This window comes from Anastrepha obliqua, chromosome 1 (assembly GCF_027943255.1).
Source record: "Anastrepha obliqua isolate idAnaObli1 chromosome 1, idAnaObli1_1.0, whole genome shotgun sequence".
NCBI classification, from domain to species: Eukaryota; Metazoa; Arthropoda; class Insecta; order Diptera; family Tephritidae; genus Anastrepha; species Anastrepha obliqua.
The window spans coordinates 21,229,241-21,249,940 of NC_072892.1; the positions used below are offsets into that span (position 1 = coordinate 21,229,241).

Here is a 20,700-nt window from a genome sequence, read left to right on the forward strand (position 1 = left end):
GGTGTACAATTTTACACTATAGAATGAGGCGTTAAACTTATTCAAACTTATTATGAAAATCGTCGATCTTTAAGAACAACAAATCGTGAAATTCGTAAATTTTTTGGTACAAATAATTGTTCGAATGAATTGGCAATTCGAAGGTTGGTGAAAAAATTGCAAGAAACTGGTTCGGCCGAGCATAGAAAAAGGACTGGCAGACCAAAAACGGGACGTTCTGTTCAGAGTTTTGCTGCTGTAGCGCAAAGTGTTGCTGCACAACCTTCAAAATCGATATCTCGACGCCCTCAACAATTAGGCATTCATGAATCGACTGTTTGACGGCGGATTTTAACTGTAGACGTGCACATGGTGGGCGTTTAACGGAAGCCATTTTTCAAGAATAGTTATAAAGAGCTCTAGTTTGAGTAAAAATTATGAAACCTGAAGGAATCTAAATTTTCCAAAACAACATCCAGGCGCGTCTTTTGATAGACTCCTTATAACATTCACAAAACTCAATGTGTAGGACCCATCGTTGACTGATATACTTGCACTTTGCTTCTGAAGTAAATAAATATACTTTTTTTCTAATTTCTTGCAAAATCAACTTTTCCGCCAATTGCGTACATTAACATAACTGTTTTCTTTATTTGCAGCAACCGTAAAGGCCAAAACGATTTCAAGTATTTAAAGAAACAAATTATAAACTAATTGGGAAAACAACGACAATACCAAACCTCAGTTGCGCATGCGCAAACAGAAGCTAACGCCGCACCACATACATACACACACACATCCATAAATACTTATGAGCACCCAAAATGGGAACATGGAATGTCAGCGCGCAATTACGAAAAACCTAAAATAAATTACAATAACAGCGGTAAAAACCAAATCAGCATAAAGGGTGATCAACAACAACAATCACAAGGCAACTTTTCGAGGCATACGCCAAAGTATAATATGAAGTACGGTTGGAAGAGACAGAAAAGGAAAACATAATTTTGGAAGCATTAACTAAGAGTGGATTTTAATTAATTCACTTCAACTTCTATACAAACCGAAAAGAGGCGTAAAGAAATTATACGAATTTCCGCTATTAGCACGCCAGCCCAATCATTATTTGCAAAATCGAACAACAACAAAAATGCCAAAAATCTCGATAATCGCACTATTTCACCTGCTCATTTTTGCATTGATTGCACAAACTTTGAGCGGCGTTCTGCCACCCGCAGCAGTATGGCGGCGTCTGAGTCGCCGGGAAATTGGTGGCCCCACGGAGAATTTGAAGGCCGCTGCTGCCAATGACGGTGACACTGCGGCAATGATAGCAGCGACAACAAGCGATCAGAGCTCTGGCCTTAGCGACGATCAAATCAGTTCGAAACTCAAGTCAATAGAAGACATCAGCGCCAATGCCAGCACAACCGACGCGGATAGTGAAAGTGAAATCACACATGCGGTGAAAAGCACCAAGTTGCTGCCTGCGTTAGGTAATAATCTCACCAGCCCAGGTGAACACAAGTCAAGCGAAAAGTTGATGCTGAATCGCGTGGAAAGTCATGAAGCAGAGGGCGAAGATGGTAACGATACTAAAAAAGTAATGGAAGAAACTGAGGAAAATGAGGAGGTGGAAAAGAAGGATGACATCTCTACAGCACACCACGATTCGAGTGAGTTTACGGATAAGCAATTGAGAAAGTATAGTGAAGAACAAGATGAAGCGAACACCACACGTTTGGGTTTGGATGGCGTCTTTAGCAAAGAAGTTAAAGCGCTGGAAAAGTCGCTAACCCCAGAGACCTTAAACAAGCATATCAACAATGGGTTGGACGAAACTGCGCTTGGACAACTTGACGGAAAGTCCAAATCTGCGCATGTAAAAGATGACCAGCCAACAACAACCGAAGTCATCTTGAAAGATGTTGAAAATGTAGCACTAAAAGTGTTGTTGCCAACAACGCCTCCAACGCTGGTAAAAGCTGGTCATGCTGAGGATGCTAAAAGCGACTTGGAAGAACGTAAATCGGAGATCATGCACAGCACAGAGAGCTTAGATGAAGCTAACCAATCGATGGGCCGCTCAATGGACGCTGTGCAGAGCAGCGAAAATAAGTTAGAAGCGACGTTTGGGGAGAAGCCGAACGCAGAGGAAGTTCTACTCAAAGACACAGTCACAACAACAATGCCAAAAACAATATTAGTGACAAGAACTAATACAGAAGCAGTTGCGAGCGAGTCTAAAGAGCGAGAGGAGGCACATAAAGATACTGAAGGAACAACGAAGATGCAGCTGCCAACAACTGACGCTACAAAAGCAATAGCAGATGAGCATCAGCTTAACCAAAACAAAACAGATGTCTTTGAGCAGCAGCGGGAAAACGAACAAATAGAAGCAACTGAATTACCACAAAAATCACAGTCAAAAACAACTGCCGTTATTGACGCAGAAACAACGAAAGCTCAGCAGATTCCCTCCATAAGCAGCACCTCGTCCGTCGAGAAACGTGCCAAATTCATTCTCGATAATTCAACCAATTCACAGAATATGCATTTACCTGACGGACCGGAGGTTTGGTCCCTGGCAGGCATGCGAACGGTGCCGAAAGTGCTGCATAACAATCGTGCGTCTACGTTGGTTGCCAATGACAGCAGCGACGCAAATTTACGCTGGCAGACAAATGAAATTCTAACCACCGAACGTACGCCGAATGTGAGCAGCTACAGCGAGAAAAATTTGTTAGATTGGACGAAGGTAGTGGGGATGCACGGTGAGCTGGAACCTGAAGGAACTATTGAAAAAAATCAAATAACGGAGGGAGCAGTGGAGCACGAAGGAATTGATGACGTTAAAGAAACTAAGACAGAATTACCCTTGCAGATGGTTGATAAGTTGGAAAATGAAGAACCTTCTAAGGTCACTGACGTCGAAAACAATGAACAGTTGACTCATCTCACTACTGAAGGCACTAAAATGCTCAATGTTACCGAAAAGTCCCAAGTGATGAATGAGTTCGATAAAATTCAAATCGGAACGCCAACCGAAATGCCCACATTTGTAACCACCGGGCTAATCACAACGCCAACTACTGCGCCGACCACCACACAAGCACCATTAACAGGTGACTCTGCCTTATCAGTTGATAAGAGCGATAAACACGCAGATTCTATAAGCACCGGTTCGACAGCTGGCATTGGAGAGTCGCTGAATAAGTCGTCGTTTGCGACCACCACTGAATCATCAAATCTACAACAAAGCGCTGAGAAAACAGGTGTAGAAAATTTCAGCTCTGCTGAGAGCAGCAACACGCAACGCCAGCCAAGCGATGATTTCAATTTCATTGTTACGTCAACGACGCCACTGGCTGCGTTCGAGGTGGCTAGCGCAACAACAGCAATGCCAATAACTAACGAAGCTACGTCGACTACCACAACTGCAGCGCCAATGCTAACGGCGCTCCCAGTTGAGCATTCAACCTCGACGCTGCCATCCCTCAATGGCACAGAAGCAACACAGCGTTGGGATAATATAACAGCGCGGGAGGCGCAAACCGAGACGACAAAAGCTATACTTCCGAATAACGTTGACGCAGCCGTCAACAGCACGAAAGTCGATATCAGCAGCAGCACTGGCGGCGTGCACGATGTTACACTTGAGCTGCACTCGAAACGAGAACCCGAAACTGTAACCGAGACTGAGACTGAGCAGCAAACCACATTGCTAACAGTTAGTGAGCTACCGACTAGCGAAGCGCACAGACTAACAAGTGCAGGCGAGCGAATATCAAACGTGAACGCGAACGTGAGTACGAGTGTGGAAAGGGGTGCGGACATTTCGACGCAGAACGAAACGCCAAACGTTGCCACGGAAACTACCACTGAAAGTAGTCAAATTGCAACAACGACCGCCACTATTATTCTTACAAACACTACGGTACTGTCAACCGATTTGGTGGCAACAAATATCAGTGCGAAAACAAGTGAAGTGCCCGGAGTGACAGCAACAACAACGGAAGTTGGCCAAATTGGTAATGAAGTGGAATTAGAAGTGCGCACCGTAAACAATACTGACGCAACTGAGGGAACGACTGACGCAGCGACTGCGACGTTAAATAGCGATACAGGTTCAAGTACAAATAAAGTGCTGGAAGAGGCGGTGACGGAAGGGGATGAGGCAAGCATAACAGCGAAAAGTGTGTCGTCCATAAATGAGTTATTAATGCCAGTGAATGACACAACAACAACAACAACAACAACAACAACCACAAGTACAACAGCAGTGCCAATTACGACGCCACCAACGCAAGAAGCAGTCGAACCAGTTTTGTACACGGCAACAACCCTTAAAGGCGACGAAAGCACAAACGAAGAAACGACAACCAAAATAATCCCATTGGCAATAACAACAGTGCAGCCAACTGGGTCAGTGCTCGATAAAAGCACTACCACGACTACACAAACACCTGTCGATTTTCGAAATCACACAGCTGCGGCGGAGGGTTCACATGACACAGAAAGTTCAATCGAAACGAATGTCATCGATCAGCCGGACAAGACGACAATGAAAATAAGCGAATCTACCGCCACCAAACCGACCACCAGCACGACAACTGCCATAACACCAACAACAATAATTGAATTGGGAGTTGAAAATCAGAATCCTGGAGGAAAAAGTGAAACGGTATCGACGCAGAATGTGCCGGTGTTCGGTGTGAGTAATGAATCGACGTTGCCGAGTGTGCAGGACGCAGACATGACAACATCAACAACTACCGCTACAACCACTCCTATGGCTACCCTACTATTGAGCCCGAACAGTACTTCAGTGTCGCTGACGCCTGCAGTGAATAACTCAAGCAGCGGCATGACAACCACTCAAGCACCGCTCATCAATTTGCTTGATGATTCGACGACACCAGCTACAACGACTCCCAGCTCGACACCTAATCAGTCGCCAGCAACTACCTCTAGTATTGGCGTAAAGCCACAGGAAGTTTACACAGTATTCTCTACCACCGAAGACACACCCACCACAAGTACCAGCACTGCTGTCGTAGCTCCCCTTGTGCCAATTTTAAACACTACCACCAGCACCGTTAACGCGCCTGTGGATTCTTCAACAACCGCTTACATTCCCATAGTAGTTAATACCATTGCAGTGACGACAACAATGCTTCCGCCCACACTGCATGCCAGCATTGGTGGTGGAGCTAGCAGCGTCAGCTCGCCCACTCACCTAAACCGCGGTGACTCCAACGAAACGGATGTGAATGTCATCATCGCCATTACGGTGAGCATTATTGGTGTGGTGGCGCTCATACTGCTCGTCGCTTTCCTCTACTTAATGCGTAAACGTCAGAAGCAGATGTCCTACGGTCAACGTTGTCGTCCGGTGAGTTTGGATGCCTACAGTCTGGACAATGTCTCTGTTTTGGGTAGTGTGCGACGGAAGGGTGCTCTACGCGCCTCCAAACGCTCTTACGGTAATATTGCTTTCGATGATCCTTCGCTGCGCCATAATACGCTGAGTGCCAGTGAGTTGGCCAAGTTTGTGGAGCGTCGTTCGAGTATTTTTGAAGAATTCAGAGATGTGCCGCAAATTATTGCCCGCGCTGATGAAGTACCACCAGGCTGTGAAGACAAGAATCGGTAAGTTTTATATATCGGTAAGTTTTATATATGCCCATATATATATATATATATATATATTAGGCCGGGTCGATTTGTGGGGAGGCAAAAAAATCGCCCATTGCTCTATGAAAATCATATTCTAGGGATCAAAATAAGAAACTTTGCCGAAGGAACCATACCTCTAAAACGAATTCTGATGTCCCCCAATTTGGGTCGAACTTTTTAGTTTCTTTTCTCATGTAAAGGCCAAAAATGGTGATATTTTGAAATGATTGTATGGGGAACCCCCCAGGGGAGTTCCAGGGGGTGTGCCACTGGCATGGGTGGATCGACCGTCCAAAGTTAGTGGGGGTCGGTCATACATTTGGACTCGATTGGAGCACTCTAAATGGATCAAAGTGGGATTTTTCGTTCGACCCAAATTGGGGGACATCAGAATTCGTTTTAGAGGTATGGTTCCTTCGGCAAAGTTTCTTATTTTGATCCCTAGAATACGAATTTTACAGAGCAATGAGCGATTTTTAAATCGACCCGCCCTAATATACATATATATATTTATTTATTTATATATATATTTTTTTTGTTTTTTGGTATGCGGTCCTGGGAGGTGGAATCTTCTAAAGATACGTATGAGCCGACTCATACGTATGTCCGATTCACAAGCGATATTCCCCGGCTCTTTTGAACTGAGTTTCGTAGTGCCTGCGGACTAAACCACCCCATCGCCTCGCTGTTCTGTTTTTTCCCCTCGGTATTACCAGTTAAGATATTCCTTCGAGGGGGCAGGATGTGTCTATTCACTCATTTGTCTGCGTTCATTATCATCATGCCTCAGCCTTCGCATACTTGTTGAGGCTACGTTAGAACCATAGTTCCACGTTTCTTCAGATTCTAGCATATATTGTACTAGGCTAGCAGCTGTCATGCTCTCGCCGATATTTGAGCGCCACAAGCTTCGTTCCCCATCAAATCTAGAGCATTCTAACAAGGCATGCTCAGGAGTTTCATATTTTTCTTGGCAGTGTACGCAAAATGGGGAGTTTGTGTGCTTGTATTTGTACAAATACTGCTTGAAACATCCATGTACAGTTAAAAACTGTGTCAGCATGAAGTTAACGTTTCATCATAGTGAAAATGGTTCTTCCCTTCATACTATCGTTTCATTTGGTCTGCCACTTTTGCAGAGCGGTATCATTGATCCTCTGTAGGGCGTCCCTCAGTGAGGCTTTGTTACCAGATACCCACGCATGCAGGTATTTTTGTTTCATGCATTTTACCTTTGTATCGAGGGGGATTCTGCCTGCTATTACCCCTGTTGCTTAGTCAGATATGGTCCTATAGCCTCTAATGACTCTGACATTGCATAATCTGTACACCCGTTTAGCCTGTCTCGAGTAGCTGGGATATTTCACTACGTCGCCCCACACTTCCACAGCGTAAAACAGGATCGAGTTGCAGACGCTTGCTAATAATGCTCTCATTTGTTGTCTTGGTCCACCCACATTGGGCATCAGTCGCGATAAAGCCGCGCAGGATTTTACAGCTTTGGAGCTTGCGTATTCCAGATGCTTTGTAAAATTGAGACTTCTGTCGATCATTACACCTAAATATTTTATGGTATCTGTTGATGTTATACTGTGACCACCAACCTTTATTTAAAGGTTTTCAACTTTTCGTCTAGAACTTATGAGAACCAGTTCGGTCTTATGGTCTGCTAGTCTTAGCCCAGACGATTGTAACCATTGCTTAATTTTATTGATGGTGTCATCTACTCTTCGTGAGACCTCTTTTAGCGTTTTCCCTACGACTAACACAGTTATGTCATCTGCGTACCCAACAATGCTGACTTGTTCGTGCTGTTCAACGCGTAGCACTCCATCATACATGATATTCCACAGAGCCGAGCCTAGTACAGAGCCTTGAGGAACTCCTTCAATTACCTTATAGCTTTTGGGGCCTACGTCTGTATTATACCATAAGGTTCTGTTATCAAAGTGTGAAGCAATTAGCTTTATCAGATAATTCGGCACATTCATACTCCGAAGTGCCATCAGTATTTGTTCCCATTTGGCCGTATTGAACGCGTTTTTAACGTCAAGAATCCACGACTGCGCAATATATTTTGGTTCCTCCTAGTCATATTCTACCAGAGATAGCAGTTTTTGCTATTACGCATACTTCTATTATTGCATGCACTGCACTGCGATGCTTTCTAAAACCGTATTGGCGAGCCAGTATGGCGTTCTGAGTACTGCTCTAGTCGGTTACAGATTATTGCTTCTAGCTCTTTGCCAGCGGTGTCCAGCATACAGAGAGGCCTGTATAATGAAGGATCTTCTGGAGGTTTTCCAGGCTTTGGCAGTAGGACTAGTCGCTGTTGTTTCCATTTCACAGGAAAAACTTCGCTTCTAATGCATGTTGTGTACATGTTTCGAAAAACTTCAGGTCTCACTTGCAGTGCTTTTTTCAGCACGGCATTAGGGACTCCATCAATGCCCGGTGCTTTTTGCAATTTAATTCTTTTGCAGGCCAGTTTTATTTCGTCGACGTCCACTTCGGGCACTTCGTCCTCGTTATCAGTGAAATCCCTTCTGATAGAGAGTACACCTGGATCCGGCAAGAGGTTTGTTACTATCTTATCTACATGGATGTATTTGTCTGCATATGCGCAACTGATAAACTTATCTTGTAAATAACCAAACTGAGTTGTGGAGCTTTACCTGCCCATAATTATATACTCGTACACTCGCTTTTATCTTTTTAACATTGAAGATAAGAAAACAGTTCTTAACGCTCGGCCCGAAACCTACATTGTGAGATTGGTTATTTAATGAGAAGGTTAAATAACTTAAAGATATTCCTGCGATGCCCATAAAATGTAGCCTATAACTGAGAGTTTTGAAATCTTTATCAAGGAATTAGATCAATGCTAGGTCCTTTCATCGAAATACTTTGCAACCAACCTGTACTTTAGTTTGATAAAGTACAGGTTGGTTGAAAAGTATTAAAGACGACAAATATTAACCAGTGGCAAAATCAAGGTTTATTCTTTTTTGTTTACAAGCCATTTCAATTTTGCGTGTCGGTGAATTTTTTTTAAGTACCGAATATCGCGCAGTAATAAAATTCTTTATCTTAAAAAATTTATCAGCAATAGAAATTCATAAAAAAAAATCGTAAATGCTAAATAAATCTGTTTCTTTATTTCCAACTATGCATCGATGGGTTTCAGATTTTAAATCTTATCGCGAAAGCGCCGGAGACAAACCACGTTCACTAATTTGACGACAAACCGTGCAACAACACCAGAAATCATTGATAAAGTGGTTAATATTATTTATGAAAGGCCAAGTTTGAATAAGGATGAAATTGCTGATACCCTAGGCATGTCAGAGGAACGAATATTCCATATTTTGAATGATTTGTTATTCGCTAATCATTTAACAAAAAACTGTGAAACAGTATTTACAGAACTTCCCGAAAATCTTTATAGATATGTAAAAATTATTGGAGGATCATTGGAACAAGTGTTTTGAAGTTGGGAGAGATTATACGGAAAAAAAATGCATTTCAAAATTTACATTCTTTAATTTTTGCTCCTTACTTTTCAACCAACCTGTATTATATTTATCAAAGAAAACTATAATTTCATTCGGGCTGAGGTAATTAAAAGCACCTTATTTCCCCTGATATATTTTGTCGCTGATAAAAAATACACCTAGCAACACACACAAGTATAAAGCTTGGTTCTCATAAGTGGACATGGCACAGAAATTCGTGTGGATTTAAAGCAGTCCAAAAAATATAATATTTCTTTAAACAGAAATTCAAATTTATTTGCATATATATTAATGAGCTGCTGATAATCCCTATCTCATAAAACTGTATTAAAAATATATTATTAAAGTACTTAGAATACGAACCACTCGTTCACATACAAGTATTGTTTACAAGTACGCGGAAGCACTTTGCGGAAAGTAAACGCGAAAAAAGAAAATCAGTAATGGAATTCAAACGTAATAGTGTGGTTGCATTATATTTGGCTGGAAAATCACAACCAGCGATTCTTCGTGAGCTCGAGCACCTTAAAGTAAATTAAGTTTTTTTATCGCACCATTACTCATTACAATGATACTGGCAGCATCGCGAAACATCATAGAGGTGGTCATCAAAAGGCTACAACGTCACGTGAAATGGTTCAAAAAGTTCAAAAAGAAGCGACTTGAGCTAAATCCCCGGTGAAGTGCCAATCAAATGGCGAAAGAACTGAAAATATTTCACCCTAGCATCCGCCACATACTGAAAAATTATCTCAAAGTCAAGCCTTACAAGATCCAAAAGGCGCATGATCTCACACCAAAGCAGCAACAAGTCAGACTTGAGAGAGGGAAGGAATTGCTTCGCTTGGCCGAAAGCGGTAAATTTCGGAACATTGTGTTTCCTGACGAGAAAATTTTTGAAATTGAGTAATTCGTAAACTCCCAAAACGATTGGGTTTCTTTGACCTACGAGAATTTGAGTCATTGATTGACCACTAGGAGTCAGGACCCGCCACAGATAATGGTTTGGGCAGCTGTAACCGCAGATGGGCGCTCTCTAAACGTTTTCATCGAGCCTGTCGTCAAGGTAAATGCGAAATATTATCGGGAAAGTATTATGGAGGTTGCTTTGAAGCCGTGGGCAGACAAATATTTCGGTAGCAGACCATGTACGTTCCAACAGGACTCGGCACTGTCTCACAAAGCTCGACTGAACCAAGAATAGCTAAAAAACCACGTTCCGAACTACATAACGTCCACACAATAGCTCTCAAATTCACCAGACGCGAATCCGATGGATTATTCACTTTGAGCCATTTTGGAGAGCAAGGTCCAAACTAAAAGAGTCACCAGTCTTGAGGCGCTGAAAAAACTATTGTCCGCGAGTGGGCCAAAATAGCTTGACTTGACTCAGTGACCGCAAAAACATTCAGAGCGTCTACGCCAAACTTTTTGTTTTATATGTGTGGCTGATTTTTCCGTGATTCTTTACAGAGAGATCAGTTTTTGGGTTACTGCGTAAATCAAATTATTACATTAAATATATTTCTAAATGAATAATCTGTATTGAAATGCAGTCATATGAGCAAATGTGTGAAGCGACAATAACTAATCCGTGGTATTCTATTATTTTAATTGGCGTAGACATGATTAATTATTTACAAAGTGAAGCTCACTCTACAAATGTTTTCACGTCGCTTTTGTTTATTTGCCAGACATTTAAGCCACTACAATCCAATAGCATGTGCACAGGCATACGTACACATGTATATAGAGGGTGGTCAATTTAGAGGTTTCGGATTTTAAATTGAATTAAAACAACGAAAATTCAAATTGATTGGGCAATCTTGAAAACGGCGGAGATGGCGGACGCTACTCTCTTTCATTCCTCCCTGGAAATGGCGCCCTCCTCCCCTCTGCTGTCCATGACTCCAAGAGTGATGGAGCCTGCCTGTTTAGCGACTTCGCTAAACGATTTGGGCAGACCGCCATCGGTCCTGGGTCTCTTTTCGAGGGAAACAGCCTCCTCCTGGGAGCGTTGATTCTTTACCCCGAATCCGCTTGTGGCGCACTCGCATCCACTCCTATTACTCTGCCTTCTTCCCCCCCACATAGAACCTTCCTGGCCCACTCAAGCGTGTGAGAATTTTTCTCAGATAGCGATAGACATTTTGGTCGCCACAGCGCTCCAGGATTTTGGTAGCAAGACGAAGATCAGAGAAAGATCGTTTGTTTTGTCCTGCCTGCCTGCCGTTGAAGCTTAACAGGGGGTCCCCGAAGCCCCGGAAAAACTAAAGTAGGACCCCTTACTGGTACCGGCCACCCCATCCAGTACCGCTAAATTAGGAAGCGCAGACGGTTCCGCCTGCAGTCCCTTACCTACCATAAGCAGGTTCCCACTTGTGACCCCCAAGTTCTTGCTGGAAGTCGGTTTCTCTAGTCGATTCCGACATTTTGCTGCCACTAGGAACTTCAGTCTTCGGGGCTGGACCCAGGGAGAATTCGCGAGGAGGCGATTTCGCCTCTCCTGTCTTACGGGAGATGGTTTTTTGGACTCGGCTCCGAGCTCCCGCTACCACCTGAAGTGTTTTGGTGTTTGTTTAGTCGTGTTTATTGTGTTTGTATTCATGTTTTACTTTAAATGGGTCCCCACTCGAAGCCCCTATTCAAAGCCCGTAAAGTGTAGTTGTCCCTTAAAAGCCCCGTGGTTGTCTATGCCGCGGCACGGAAGCTTTGGGAGAGTTGACGCATGTCCTCATGAGGCATGCGTTCAGAGCCAGACCGTACGCAAAGACGGTAGTCATCTCAACCGCACCTACACAGCCAACCCAATGGCGACGGGTTTGAAACGTACTTCGAGGCCCGCCAGGCTTTTAACTGGACAAGGGCGGTCACGGCATTAGCTCACCAGCCATTTCTGTTGAGTTTCACCCTTGAGTTTCACCAGCACAGGGGTTAGAAAAATTCCAAAACGTAAAAAAGTAAGATTGGTCCAAAGATGCAGAGGTCGTCACCGTTCAGGTTATCAAAAGACCGTTAAAGCCGCAGCTCATTTGGCGCTATCCAGGATGCACCACGCGGATGAGGTCTGCCCTACACAGTGGTCACGCGTGATCTGTCAAGAAACCCCTATAGGAAAAAGTACCTCCAATCTGATCACCCTTTATTACAATATATTATTACGGGTATACTTAAAATATATATAGACATTAGGGTGCATCTACCCAGATTATTATTTTTTTTTTTTGAATCGGACAATTCTTTGTGATGCAAATAATTGTTTTGCCAAAATTAGGGTAATCGGATGAGAAGAATGGTCGCATAAACATACATACAGGCTGGCGCATCTAATGTTTGGAATTGAAGTAGTTTTAAATAAAAAACGGATGATTTTTTATGTGTTTTCTTTTATTTGAAAATACAATCCTTAAGGTAAATTATGGAATACTATTTCATTTAAATGACTTCCACGGCTGGTCTTGGAGTAGCAGCAAAGACGGTACCTATTTCCATGTCATTTTTGACATTTGTCAAGTAGACAGATGTACAATTTTAAGAATGAGGCGTTAAAATTATTGAAACTTATTATAGAAAGAATCGACTCTTAAGAACAACATACCGCGAAATATTTGATTTTTTTTGTTTTTTTTTGTAGAAATATTCATCCTAATGAGTCGACAATGAAAAGTTGGTGGAAAAATTTCACGAAACTGGTTCTGTCGCGGTTAGAAAACGGTCTGGCAGACCAAAGACTGGACGTTTTGTTGAAAACATTGCTGCTGTAGCATAGAGTGTTGCGGAACAACCTTCGACATCGATATCTCGCCGTTAGTTGAGAAAACGGCTCTAAAACTGTTTTAAGAGAAAAAATTTTAAATTCAAAACTTAAGTTTCCTTATTGTTCCTATATTTCCATTGCAAATATTGCGATTTGTTTTTTTCACTTTTGGTAATTTTTTCTAAGGCGCCACTTCTGCGCGATAATTGCAAGTTAAAATTTAAGGTTCACCCTAATATGCAAGCAGTACTCACATATCTGCATCGCCGTCTTGAGTCATCGTAGCTTTGTTTTGGTGATATTTTCGAGTTGTTAATTAATTAATTGAATTTCCTTCATACCATTGCCAAGTATTCTAATTCATGTCTGATATTCTTTTTTTTCTCTCTCTCTCATTTTTTACTTTCTATGCATATCTTGATTTTGCTGCTTGTCTGCCTGTACACTCAATTAAACAACTGCCGCGCTTAGATATGCCAATGTAATACCGCTTCCCGAGACGCGTGTGGTACTGCAGCAGCTTGGAGATGATGATAAAACGGAATACATAAATGCCAATTATGTCAGGGTAAGTACGAAATTGTAACAATTAGATATGCTTTTAATTATATGCATAAGTATAAGCAAGCATAAGTAGATTTATCGGGTGCTTTTTAGCGATAAATAACTTATTTTTCCATTAGAGCACAAAAAATTCCATGAAATATTTTTGATTTTTTTAATTTAGAAATTTTGTGGGATTTTTGTGTTTTTAAGCGAGCGCATGCCGTCGGTGTAGTACTGACCCGCCCAATGCACCTTATTTACATACACACATACATATGTAGGTATTTTTTTTTTTAGTCACAAGGTGTAAATCAAATTGTCTGAAACATTATCAAAGGTGCCGTTGCACCAATGGTATGTGGAGCATGCTCCCACTAACACTATAACATTCCTCCTCCTCCCTGGAACCGCGTTAGCATTTCTTCAAGACGGAGCCGCGTTTATGTCTACATTGTGGGGGGAATGAAACATCGGAGAAAATGCAATAGTCCGATACTCACAAACTATTGTCTTGTCTTCAGTTCGGTACTGTTGTGAGTGTTTGGCTCAAGCGTCTGTGTCTGTCGTCGATTTGTCTAAAACAGTTCATCTCCACTGTCCACCTGCTAGCAAAGGCACCAAAAACTTTGTAATCAACGAATAGGCTTTACATTTATAAGATTGTTTCGTTTTTTTTTTCCTTCCTTTTCTCCTAAGAACTGTCGAATTATGACTTAGCTGGATTACGTACATTGCATAAGAAATAATCTTCCTGGTCTTGCTACCTAATTAATTTAATATCTTAATAGTATTGAATACTTAGTCTATCTTTCTGCTTCTACTGCTGCTGCCGCTGTTGTTTCTGCAGTAGCAACTGCTGCTGTCGTTTCTGGGCTTTCCTTTCCCAGTCAATGCGGTTGAGCCTCGTCACTACTGTAGCCGCGAACGTTTTTTCGGTGTCCCATTTAGTGATGGTCGAACCACATATCCTGTACAAATCTTGCGTGGGATGGCGGGTGTTCGAATGCCTTCGCCAGCATTCCACGTTCTTCACTGAAACGTCTGTTCTGCGCTCTCGTCTGTATTCGAGCAACTCGGGCAAAAAGGGCTGCCGGCCAGCTGGAAACGGTGTAGATATTCAAGGAAGCAGTCGTGTCCGGTGAGTATCTGAGTTAGGTAGTAGTCAATATCGCCATGCTTCCTATTCATCCACCCTTCAAGGTTCGGTATGAGTTTGTAAGTTCACCGGCCTTTAGTTGACTCATCCCATCTTTTTTGCCATTCGACCATCGATCGCGTTCTTTGTAGGTAGGTATATAATGCCTGTAGTACAATGGTCTCCTGGCTAAGTGCTTGGCTTGTCCAACCCCCACATGCCGTGTCAATTGCTTTCCTCAATCGTGGCTAGTCTATCAGCGTAGAGTAATCTAGACGAATTTCACGACCTTGGCAGACGTATTTCTGGAGTTTATTCGAACGCCAAAAGTGATGGTTTCACGAGGGTTACCTAATGAAAACCAAGTAAAATAATAATGAAAATGGTTTTATTATTTTTCAAAACATTCCCCTTGGAAGTCAATACTCGTACACTTCTGCATTCGCTTAAACCAATTTTCAAAGCTCTTTTGAGTGGCAAAACCAGCTGTTTAAAGGCTTCAAAAACTTCTTCAAGTGTTGAAAAATGTTGACCTCGCATTTTATTTTTGATTTTCGGAAACAAAAAGAAATCATTAGTTGCCAAATCAGGGCTGTAGGGTGGATGACCCATTAAATCGATCCGTTGAGTGCTCAAAAACTTTCTTGTGCCAGTCGATAAATGAGAGCTTGGGGAGGAATGATTCTTGGTGTTGTTATTGTACCAGCATAAACATTACCCAGTATGGGAAATGCTGCTGGAGTGACAGTTCTTGGTCGAATATAAAGCTGGATCGAACCTACTGTCGTTGGAACGAAGGATGGTTCGCCATCGGCGGTTGGTTTCCCCAAATTCGCCAAAAACTTCTGGTAAACAAATGGTTGTGTAAGACTCAGAATTGACTGATTTATGTTTCTCTAATGGCACAGTTGCGACATGACTAGATTTTTCGAAAGAAACAGTCGACTATTGGCTTCGAGATGCTTCTTCCGCGAACAACTTTTGTTGAGTTAAGCGGGGTAGCTCCTCCAGGCAACGAGTTTTTCAATCATTTTTTGCGAAAAACTGAGAGTATTTATTATCTCAAAATAAATTACATATTAATATTCATTCTTAAATGACTATACAAACATTTTTTTGATATAGAAAAAATAAAATAGCGGCGCTACAGCTGCTCAATCGTGACTCCTTTAATCTGCGCCGTAGAATCTGCAGCTACTTGTACCTATTTTGAGCGAAAATAAAATAATATTTGAAGTGAAAGAGAAAAAAATTACATTTTTTTATAAATAAATTGATCAAAACAATATTTAGTTTAACAAAATTTAATTTAAAATTGATAATTAATATACAATTTGAGGTACATGCTAAGGCCAATATGCTTAAGAATGTACTTTAAAATTTTATGTTGATATCTTGACTACTTTTTTAGTTATATTCGACAGTGCGGAAAAAAACGTATTTCGAGAAAAACGCGATTAAAATTTTCGTTCTTACTCAGCTTTTGTTCGATGCTCATCACTTTACTGACTTTATAGGGACTTTTTAAACTTTCTATTAAGGCGTTAAATGGGTTTCGTTGAGTGAAAAAAGGCCTATTTTCAATTTTTTTTTTTTTCTTTGCAAAAAATTATTTATTTAATTCAAACTTTTTTCTGTCTTATAGATACATATTTAAAGAATAATTTCTGAAATTTTCAAAAAAAAAAATTAAAACTCCTCCATTGTGATGTCATTTCTGGTGACCCATCGAAAAAAGGTGCATCTGCGTTGTCAGCATAACTCCTGACAGGTTCATCAAACATGAAAAACAAAAATAAGTGTTTTAGTTAAGACAATAAACTCGTGCTTGAACGAAGGAAAGAAAAAAAAGTAAAAATTGGAATTTTGGCAGACATTTTTCCAAAAAAATGAAAATTTCGGTCAAATTTGCTTGACATTTTATTTTTTTTTTGTAAATAGTTGTAATTAAAAAAAATCCTTCGTTCAAGCACGAGTAAATTGTACCTCGCATACCTGTGTAAAATTTCATCAAGATCGGTTGAGTAGTTTTCGAGAACATTTGACAACCGACTTTGAAAACACGGTTCCGAGAAAAACGCGTTTAAAGTTTTGGGTAACAATAAAAGTGGCTTGGAACGCACACCTTCCAAAGGCTGTATCTCCGAAACTATTATTCGGATCGACTTGAAAATTTAGGATAATATTCTTGAGATGTTGTAGAAATTAATTAGCAAAAAAATCGATTTTTGAAGCCACGAAACTCATGTAACCCCTTAAGCTTAAAACATTGAATAATCTTTAGATTGTAAATGAATTTTTAAAGCAAAAAAAATGAAAATTTTAAAGTGCTGGAGGAGCTGCCCCCCTTAAGATCGTCTTGGAACACCCCTACTATCGATTGCTGTTTTGTTTCTGGCTATATTCGTAGATCCAAGATTCATCATCTACTGAATTTCTTCAACATTTCTTTACATCAATCGACACGAGTTCCTTTTAGAGTAATTAAGGAGAATAAATCTTCTTGAAAACCAAATGCCCATGCTATATTGAATGTTTTCTGGTCCGAATAATCTCCAAGGATACTTTTATCTCGCGATATGTCACATAACGGTCTTGCGTGTTCCATTTTTTCTATCACAACAACCATTTTTGGACGACCTCCACGAAATTCATCCTGCGAGGATCGACGGTCACGTTGGAACTCGTTGCAGCAGAGTTTCACAGTGGCTAAATGTTTTACTTTAAAGCCAAAAGTCGAAGCCAATGCATTCTTGTCTCGATAGCCCAATTCGAAAATCGTAATAAATCATCGCATGGAAATTTTCACGAGTTAATTCCATCTGTTTGGCGGGATGAATTTTTCAACTCACTGGAAAAGAACAAATAAAGCTCGTAAGTGAAAAACGTTACCAGAGGGGACCATTTTGAATAAATAAGCTCGAAGTTATGACAACAAAGCTCCTGTCGTTTCTATTTTAGATGAGTCTTGTTTATTTTGGACTTCACCTTGTATGTAAGTTTATGCTGAAAAATACCAAACTTTTCTATAAGCACACAGCTCATCTCCGGTAGTGTTGAAAAGGCGCAAAATATAAAAGGCAATCTTCGCCGTCTTATTGTGCCATTTAGTACTGAGAGGATTAGTATTGATGAGCGAAACTAAAAAAGCATGACATCTTTTGCCTAGCATGTTTCAGTTTTTTTAGGATAGTCGGTGTACTCCATTCCTAATTTTTAAAAAAGTGCGAACGAATGATGTCTACCAAACTGTACCTTTTCCTTTTTTATTTATTTTCATTTTATTCAGTGACAAAATTAAGCCTGTGCTAAAAAAATATTTACCGTTAATCTTTTATGAACAACTCTTGCTTACATAAGCCTATAAGTGACTATATGGACACACACATACATATTATACATCCGTACTGCGTCTATGCGCTCATACACTTTTGAGCTCAAGTTGTTCACTGATTCACTGAAGTAGATCGAATCGCTGCTCCTAATCTGCAGCTGGATGACAACGATTCATTGTTTCAATGGTTTTATTTTATTTTCACATAGTAAATTGCAATGTGTATGTGTGTGTGTGTTTGTACTCATACGTGTTATCTTTGTACACAAGCTTGTCGAGAATTTCAGTTACTTGTTGTTTTTGTTTTACCTTGTATATTGTTGCTTTTGTAATTATAAAAAGCAGCAAGCGCAAAATTACACGATCATTTGACGTTCCATTTTTTTCATTTCTTTCACTTCGTACAAACAGATTACGCATAAGTTACGCGAATCTCAGGAGATCGCTTTTTTACATATACATACACACATGCATACATATCACTATGCATACTTATGCACATATACACAATCCGTCCAAACACCAGTAGCGTTTTAACAACGTTTCAGCAATTAAGTTACACATTCGAATTCTCAAGCTGAAATCATAACACCCGTTGCGCTCTATTACCTTTTTCATATCAGATACGAGTGGGGATGAATAAGTCCACTAAAAATTGAAATAAGGAACACCCTGTGAAACAAAAAAATGTCATATAGAAAGGAAGCGAACTTTTTTCTTCGCCAAATACGTTCGTTTTTACATCCAATCGGGTTCGATCGAGCAAATCTGCACAAATGCGTCGTGAATCCTTTTACACTTTTTAAGGTAATCAAAGAGATTGACAAGCACTCACTTTCCGAAAAACTGTCGGCATAAACTTGCAGATCGAAGGATTCATCTTGGTTTTTGCTAGCTTCGATTTACTATGATAAGTCCACTATCTCGAATGTTCCTCGATTCGGATTGTGATTGACTATCGCCGAATCCCCCTTTGAGTATTGCCAGACTATCGGGTTTGCTGTCAATTGGGAAAGGCAAAGGTCGCACTGATCTTGTGGACAACTTTTTAACTGTATCAAATTTTCCCTTTGTTGACTTCCAATGTTAACCCCGTAACTCACAACTGAATGGAACAAAGGGAAAGCAGAAAACTAATTTTTTAGTGTGAAATGTCACCTTTACAACGAGCAGAAATTTTAGATTGTTTGATCGATAATTTACGAAATATCGACCACTACAGCCATGTACCGAGAACCAAATGAATTTCTTTTTACCCAAATTAATATTTGTGCAAACTGAAATAACGAATCCACGTGATAAGCCTTTCTTAGCCTCTTGAAATCCACGCACCTTCACTCGCCGATCCTCCCAAAGCATATCGTGAATTTGACCGACCATTTCTGGTGTGTTGACCTCTTTGACCAGAAAGTTTCGTGTCATTTCTGTTCGTATGGCCGCACCGAAATTGGGTAAATCCGTGGTAGATGATTCCAATCGATTATCGTCCCGAAGCTTTTTTTGGTGTGCGCAATAATTTTTTCAAGCAAAAAACTTAATTTAATAATAATATGAAATTCAGTTCTTCCATTTCTACGGAAATACTCGTAGACGTCTGTTTCATAATAAAATTATTTAACAGTTCGGTCATGCAAAATGTTGGATTTGGGATGACTTCTTTCTTCTATTTTTCAAGGTCTTATAGATCCATCCTCTTAAGTAACAAACATATAAGCAATGGATGGGCGTGAAGGTCAAAATAATGATTTCCATCACTCAAAATCATTTATTTTTTAAATATTTAGTGAAAAAGTTATTCAGACCAGATATTCAGAATACGCCAAGTCTTGGAAAAGACTCATGAAACGAGAATCGACAGACACCATATTTTTGTTGATCTTAAAGCTGCATTTGACAGTACGAACAGGAGTTACCTATATGCCGTGGTGTCTCAATTTGATATCCCTGTGAAACTATTGAGCAACACCATTTTGCATGCCCGTATGGCGATGCTTAATACCAGCACCAGTGTCGTCGGAATTGGGAAGGACCTCTCCGAGCAGTTTGATACCAGATGAGGCTTCAGACAGGGTGAGTCGCTGTCATATGACTCGCTTTCGTGTGACTTCTTTAACTCCTTGGATGCTGGAAAAGACTGTGCGAGACGCAGAGCTTAATTGCTTAGGTACGATTTTTTTATAAGAGTGCACATTTGCTGGCATATGCCGATGATATTGACATCATCGGCCTTAACAATCGCGCTGTTAGTTCTGCCCTTTCCAAACGGGATACAGAAGCAAAGCGAATGGGTCTAGTGGTGAACGAAGATAAAACGAAGTATCTCCTGTCACCAAGCAAACATTAGGTGCACTCGCGTATCGGCACCCACGTCACTGTAGACAGTTATAATTTCGAGGTTGTAAAAGACTTCGTCTATTTAGGAACCTGCATTAAAACCGATAACAATGTTAGGCTCGATATCCAACGTAGAATCTCTCTTGCCAACAAATGCTACTTTGGACTAAGTAGGCAGGCAATTGAGTAGTAAAGTCCACTCTTGACGAAGAAAACTCACACTTTATAGGGCTCTCGCTATGCCCGTCCTATCGTATGGCGCAGAAGCTTTGATATATGTAAATATTATTGAGATGGGATACAAACCACGCCCACTCATTATATCTTAAGGCTCAACTTCTGATGTTACTAACTATTACTCTCATTTCCTCAGAGTTTCTTTTATCCCAAAAATTAATTGTCAAAAAAATGCCCTTAGTTG

At 40.7% G+C, this 20,700-nt stretch overlaps 1 protein-coding gene across 2 annotated transcripts in view; it reads left to right on the forward strand.

The window, feature by feature from the left end:
- Window positions 1–643: 643 nt before the first annotated feature.
- Window positions 644–20,700, forward strand: part of LOC129236161 (mucin-5AC) — a 29,210-nt gene continuing 9,153 nt past the window's right edge. For both annotated transcript variants that reach the window (XM_054870391.1, XM_054870392.1), the window contains exons 1-2: window positions 644–5,631; window positions 13,402–13,498. In XM_054870391.1, coding sequence (XP_054726366.1) covers window positions 1,130–5,631; window positions 13,402–13,498 — 4,599 coding nt within the window. In that variant the 5' untranslated portion in view covers window positions 644–1,129. The remainder of the gene's footprint in view (window positions 5,632–13,401; window positions 13,499–20,700) is intronic.